At 30.2% G+C, this 7,547-nt stretch overlaps 1 protein-coding gene across 2 annotated transcripts in view; it reads right to left on the reverse strand.

Annotated features, from left to right (window-relative positions):
• The window catches only part of LOC106473739 (uncharacterized protein C15orf41 homolog), a 44,950-nt gene extending 38,171 nt beyond the window's left edge, over window positions 1–6,779 (reverse strand). The window contains exons 1-2 of one of the 2 annotated variants that reach the window (XM_022402136.1): window positions 6,715–6,779; window positions 1,557–1,621 (exon numbers count right to left, since the gene is read on the reverse strand). In XM_022402136.1, coding sequence (XP_022257844.1) covers window positions 1,557–1,615 — 59 coding nt within the window. In that variant the 5' untranslated portion in view covers window positions 1,616–1,621; window positions 6,715–6,779. The remainder of the gene's footprint in view (window positions 1–1,556; window positions 1,622–6,714) is intronic. The other variant, XM_022402137.1, reaches the window with a different exon arrangement.
• Between the last annotated feature and the right edge of the window lie 768 nt (window positions 6,780–7,547).

The raw sequence follows: 7,547 nt of genomic DNA on the forward strand, positions 1-7,547 counted from the left end.
CTTATGATATGTGTAACACTGAAGATCCCCAATTGTGTAATCATTGTATCTCATTCTTCTTATAGTATATGTGTAACACTGAAGATCCCCAATTGTGTAATCATTGTATCTCATTCTTCTTATAGTATATGTGTAACACTGAAAATCCCCAATTGTGTAATCATTGTATCTCATTCTTATTATAAAAATTTGAAAGTCCCCCAGTTATTGAATGTGTGGATGATCGTGAAGACACAATCATTACTCTTTTGAAGATCTTGCAGTGAAAGTAGCCTGCAATGTTTGTTTTTATGAACGTTTAATACTGTTTCTAAATACTGACTTATTGGGTAACTGATTTGTCCTATACACTTATCACACTCACATAATCTTGACATTCTTTCATCATACACTTCATCTTCACTGTTTATTTACATAAATTTGTGTCAAAAGATTCTGCATTGCTTTATAAACTTAAGATGTTTTTAAAACTGACTAAGAGTGTTTATTTCTTTAAACTCACTTGTACTTGGGAAAGAAAATTTATTGTGTTCTCTTTATGTATTACTAAATGACTTTAAAGCAGTTTTTGATTCAACAAAAATCATAATTTTCCTTTGTTTCAATGCTTTTTATTTTCTTTTTTTCTTACAACTTAAATTTCATTTTTGCTATTTAGTGATGAAAGTTTGTATTTGTGTTTAGGATGTTCATGCAAAGCTACATAAGGGCTCTCTATGAATGGCCATCCCTAAGTTTGAACTGATATAATATAGGGAAGGCAGCAAATGCAAGCTCTGGGGCTACTCTCGCGTGACTGAATAGTGGAATTTGGCTATTTTATAGTGAACTCAAGGTTCCAAAGTGCAGAGCATTTTTTTAACAACAGAAATCATAAATACTTGGATTCACAGTCCAAATATGCTGACCACTGGGCCATGCCTGACCAAATAAAACTTAATTTGGTAATTAATCATATGTAATGTAACCAATTTACAGTGTCAAATCCATTCTTTATTAATTTACAAGTTTAATGATATAAATGAGGTTACTTAAGAAAAAAATCATGTTTGGAGAAATAAGATTCAATTTCATTTATTTATTTAACATTGTGTTCATTAGTATTTCAAGAAAAAAGTATTTTCTCTAGATATGGGAGTTTCCTGCCACTTCCTGTTGGTAAAAAATTCCAATATTCAGCTCAAAAATCATACACTAAATTAATCTCTGAAGATCTAAATTGTTTTAACTATAATACTAAAAAAATTATAATTATGTTTGTTATTGTGTTATTTACTTATTCATGGAGTTCATTTAAAGCATCACAGTTTGTTTAGTAGTAACTCTTGTTACCTTCTTGTTTTCATTATTCACACCAAAGTTGTAGCAACTTGATCATAATGAATTACTGGTTTTAAAAATGCCCACAATATTTTTTGGGCTTACATCAAGCATCTTAGAATATTTCTAGAGAACTAAGCTTGTAGCATTGCTCCTCATACGTTGATTTAGCCAGCAAAAAAAATTATAGCTTAAAAATAGTTAAGCATTTAAAACACAAGAAAAACAGAAAATACCTGTTATAATACATTTCAACTGCTTCTGCAGAGTAATGTTTGTGATGAACTTTCTTCATTTTTCTCTGTAATAATAATAATGCAACAGTGTACTTAAAAAAAAGACAGAAGGAAAAAAAAGGCAGATAAAGTTACTAATATATGCAATAAAACAGTAGATGTAGATGCACAACTTGATATTAACCTATATATCATTATCAAATTTACGTATTTTTAATATTTTTATCAGAAATATTCTTAAAAAAGCTATTTTATACATAATAATCAAAATGGTTCTAGAAAAGAGTTTTCTTGCTTATTGGAGGTATTTCAAAGGGTTTTTCATGCATGAAGACCTCAAAATGCTGTAATCTTTCATTGAAGTTTTACAAAATGTCATACGAGAGGTAAGTTAGAAAAAAGGTACTTTTAATGGAATTGTTTGAAAAGTTAAGTAGTTATAAAATGGTATAAATGAACATTTGACTGATTGGCAAAATTTTATTGTCTTAAAATTTTTATTCATTAGTTATTACATGGGCTTGTTTGCAGACCACATGCACTTTTCTATCCTCGAAGAACACAGTGGGATCTATACACTATGTTACCACTTCCTTTCTGTAATGCAACCTTTCCATGGATCCTGAAGGGAGCCCACCAGCTCTGGTCCATGGACAATAAATTGAGAAATACTGCACTAGAGCTAGGAAAATGAGTATCAATATTTTTAAGTGTAAAATGTGCGAGTAAAATGTTATTGAAAAAGACAAAGCTGTTGAACATAAGAAAGGTAGAGTCCAAAAGCTCAAGTGGCCTAATAACGTCACTTCTCACCCTCCAAAACTATATTAGATGTTCTCTTTAACACATTTTTTTTATAAAAGAAGCACAAATTTAGACATAGGAGGCAGAGAAAATTGCTTTATAATGCATCCTGGGGCACAAACTAAAATTACCTTTATGTTGCTCTTTTAATCTTATTCACCTTGTACAATTTTCAATAAAATGTAGTACTTCTTTCTGCATGTTGCTTTGAACTAGGCACTACAACATCTATACTTTTCCTGTGGTTTTGTGGGTGAAAAATGTTATCTCCTGTTTTACTGAGTTTTCTACATGGCAATTTGACTTGGATGCAGCACAATCTATCTTCATTATCATGTACTACCTGATGAGGAGACCCTCGTGGCAGAAAAATGATGGAAAACACCACAGGCAAATTAATGAATGTATAAAATATTCAAATGTTACTAGATTTAGTAAATTATAAATAAAAAAAATTAAAATTATGATGTTTTTATGGTTTGTGTCAAAATAAAGTGGACCTCACTTGTGTTCAAGTTATAGTGCAACAATTATATATTAGATCAGAATTCTTTATTACCACAACAAAACCAACTTCATTTTTTGAATTTTTTTTATACTTCATTATGAGGATTTATTTTAGAAATGGAGTTGCATAATTTCTCAGGTTCTTGGAAAGGTATAACATACTATAAAAACACACAGCCTGCAAAAATGCAGGTTTAATTTACAATTTTTCAGGTCTAAGCTTTGACCTGGACTCCCTTATCATTAGAGCTCCAAGAAGCTGTGAATAAGGAGACAGGACAATTTGGTAATTATCAATTATTAAAAAGGTGGAAATGACAGTATTGGAGACCACAGAAATATTGAACTCTACTGCACTTCCTTTCTTTTGTATAGGTTAGACAGTTTGTGTTTAGGCATAAAGATATGCATGAAAAAACTTGAGGATATTGAGCCTGTAATGTTTTTCTTCACTTACAATAAATTAGTGATGAGGAACCTACTCACAAATCATTCCTGAACCAAAATTATTTTAATAACTCAACATAAGATATTTAAAAATAGAGAAAAAATGCTCAATAATGAAATGGAATTTGATCTCTCAATAGTAAACAGCCAATGAACATTCTGGATCAGTTTGAATCTGAAAGCACAAGATAATGTAATCACCTCCTATCTGTTTATCTATACATAGTGACCTGACAAAAAATTTACTCCATCCATTAAGAATGGCAAGCTTAACTTGTTAAAACTAGTCAGGTTTTTAAAATTTTGTTAAATTTTTAATCTTTCGTGCATTGTTATGCTGATTTGCTATTATTGATTAGAGCTTAAAACATGAGAGGGCTTATAAAGGAGAATGGTTTTTTAGTTATACTAATTAAATGTATTCTATCATTCATAGATGGTTTATTAACATAATAGCTCCAAAAAGTATTCTGATTTTTCAACGGTGAAAAAAGAAACAAGTAGATATGAATTGTGTCCACTGACAGATGAAAAGCTTAGATAAAAATATATTTGTTTGTGGGGGGAATTGAAGTTATATAAATGATTATAATAAAATTAAATTATTGCATCAAACATTAGACATATATTTGCATCAATCCAATCAACCAAGAAAGGAGATTTCTGTTCCTCATTATTGAAGCCTAATCTTCCTTAACGTTTCCATTATTATTAAAATAACCTAATGTGGCATCCAGTTATGGCTCAATCAACTCACCAGGGGTTTCTGTGATTCCATGATCACAGAAAAAACAACAACATAAAAACATCTACTGACAACATAAAGTTTAAAGAGGCATAGATTTTTCACAGAAATTTTCAAATATTATTTTATAGAAACAGTAACATTTTTGAATTCCGTGTTTTACTTACAGTGTATTACATTATGGGCCCAATTCACATACCAATGGTGAAACTAGAGTTAAAATTGGTGGCATTTTATGAACATTCCTCACAACTTTATTCCTTATTTCCACCTCAATACACAAGTTATTTAAATTATTATTATTAATTTTGCATTAAAGTTCACCATACCAAAACCAATATTCTACCAAGGTCAAACTTTAGTTCCAAGTTATAACTTCTAATTATATGTACATATACATATGTGTGTGTCATTGTACATGTGAGTTAATGAAGGAAGCTGAAAAAAAAACAGCTGAGGACATAATCTCAGTACCCTACTAACTAGTTACGGCCCTGGTCTGTAATGATCATATTGTTATAACACTAACTAGTTATGGCCCTGGTCTGTAATGATCATATTGTTACAATAGGGGAAGTCGCTTGACGCTGGGAGCATGCGTGCTGGAGTTTCTAGAAGGATCGTGACTTATCATGGAACCTCGCGAATGTCCCAATGTTTGCTAGATGCCCTCTTTTTTTTTGGATATAAGCCAGCGATAGATAGATATGCAGATAGATTGAAGATTCAGATAACTGAGTCAAGTGAACAGTTGGCACCGTAAGTAAAGTGTGTGAATCACTGTGATTTATAGAGTGTGTTATAAAAGTTGTTAAGTGTATTACAAAGTTTTATCGAGAAAGAATAAACTAGTTTTAATTAAGAAAGGACTTGTATTGCCGAAGTTCCTTGGAAAGAATTTATACCGGAAATTATCAAGCGAGCAGAGATGTAACAATACTGTACATTTCTGCAATAACAAACATATTTTGCACGTACATTATATCATATTGCTTGATTCATCCAGTACCTCTAAACCTACACTATGTATGTGCATAATTTTATGCCTGACAACTAATTCACAACCAATTAGATTTTTCTTGTTATTTTTAGTCCCACATACACCAATTGTTAACAAATGTTAATTATCAATTCTCCGATATTGCCTAGCCAATGAAACAAAATCATATACACAAAGGGAACAGTCTAAAATTATTGTGGTTTGGTTAAGGCAGGACATGATACATACTGCTATAACACTATTCTCTAACAAACATCTCTACTTCTGTGTATAAGAATGGAGCTGGTTTAATCCGTTGAATAGGTGTTACCAAGTGTTCTAAATTTTTATTAATGTAATACAGCATTAAAAGAGTGAAATTAATTATTTTATTCAGCTTTACATGAAATATAGACCAGTTACTGGTTCTATCATTCCAAAGCAAGTAATATATGACTGTAAGTTAGTGACACACAAAGTCACGTGTTCAGCCACAAAATTTCATGATTTATTTACCAAGTTTTTACAAATTTTACCATAGTAAACCTAGTGTTTTATTACTATAACAGGGTATAAAGCTATGTCAAAAATCATATTACTCATGTATGCTTTATGTATGTATGTATGTTTAATTGTGAAATGTACCAAGTGCTAGAGATTATTCAGTTAGCTGCATCCACTGGAAGGTAAAACCATATTGGAATAGAGGTCAGATAAAATATCAAATAGCTTTAGTCTCTTGCTTTAATATTAATATGTATCTTGGAATGTTAGCAGTTTAAATTACACAAATCCAAAATTATAACTCAAACTTATTCCCCACCCCAAGACTGAGACACGAAGAAACATATTAGCATGACTGTATAATATATACATGGGTAAGATGTCTCCGAAAGACACCTTAACCCTTTTATATGCATTTCAGTACCTTTGAAAAAACTTCAATAAGCATTTTGTATCTTTTCTTATAAATGTAATAAGCAGTAACTTTTGTTTTGTACAAATGTTTGTGATCTTTACACAACTTAAACATTAACAAACTATTAAATAAACTTGCAAAAACTTAATTATTAAGTCAAAAAGTTTAAGCTTTAAATTAAGTCAGATTAATACCTCAGGTAAATCCTCTGTTAATAAAACTCATAAATACTTTGCTTCATTGTGCAGTTTGCAAAATTAAACTATTTTAAGAACTTGTCATATTCGTCTATGGATTAATGACTTGGTTGGTTGTTTTGGCTGGGCGATGAGTGACTACAATGAATCAAATGTCATCTTATTCTTTCTTGTGTTCTTAAACAACCTACAACAGGGATGCCACTTTACACATTAACATTAATTAAAAAGTCAAAGAAAATTAGCACTAAGTTTAAGTTTGATAAGTAGGGCATTCTTGAGTTAATTTTATAAAAAACATTCCTATCTGAACAGTTTTTTTTATTGTTTGATTAATACTTAGATGTTCAACAAAAACATAGGAAAATTTACAGTGTTCAATGAACTTTATCACACAGTTTGATGGAAACTGCTAATCTGATCATTTTTTCTTAAATGCACAATGTTTACTAGATAATCAGAAAAGTGTTTTTGATAAAATATTAGAAAATAGGTTTATTGAAACATATGAAATTACTATAAAACAAATTTAATTATATAAAATTATACATAACTCTTACCTGATACTCTTGAGCAATTATACTTCCAATAGTTCTCTCTGGTACCCTTCAGAAAATTGTAAAAACTTATTGAATGGTTTATATATCAGAACTGCATAAATAAACTGCAGTAAATACATGAAAGTTGCTATATTACAAAAACATAGGTTATGCTGATTTCATAATTCTATTTTATTTGTTTGCTTGTTTTTAAGCAAAAAGATACGCAATGGGCTATCTTTGTTGATTTTTAGCATAATAAGCATTTAGATTTACCACTGAGTCACTGGGAGGCTTTCAGTTTTACAACATTCTTTATTCTCACAAGATATTAACCACCTTCAAATACTTTATTATAAATTATCATTCTTTCACTATATTTATAAGCTGTTGCTGAGCGCAAAAAAATTAAAAGCACATCTTCAGTATTATGTAATAAAACTATAACTATCAGTAAACAAGTCACAGATGTCATGTACATGCATAAAACTACTTTTTGTTTCACATGATCATAAACCATTGAGTAGAAAATTTGAACTGGTATTGCATCCAATTTCTGACTTGATTTAATGAAATATAAAAGCATATGTTCTGTTTTTGAACATAACTCTGCCAAAATTTTGGTTAAGTGTGACAATAATTATATATTTGAATATAATTGCAAGTTGTTTCTGTAATGGCAGTTATACTTCCAATCACCTTATGACAATACATGTATATTTTTCAGTACCACAAGTTTTCTTTAAAAAATATACAAATAGACTAGGTGACAGAAGGACATTCGACCCATCAAGGTCATCCAACAAAGAAGCCAGACCAGCCTAAATTTAACATTTTTCCTTACCAGAAAATGT

Source organism: Limulus polyphemus, unplaced genomic scaffold (genome assembly GCF_000517525.1).
Source record: "Limulus polyphemus unplaced genomic scaffold, Limulus_polyphemus-2.1.2 Scaffold6462, whole genome shotgun sequence".
Taxonomy (NCBI): Eukaryota; Metazoa; Arthropoda; class Merostomata; order Xiphosura; family Limulidae; genus Limulus; species Limulus polyphemus.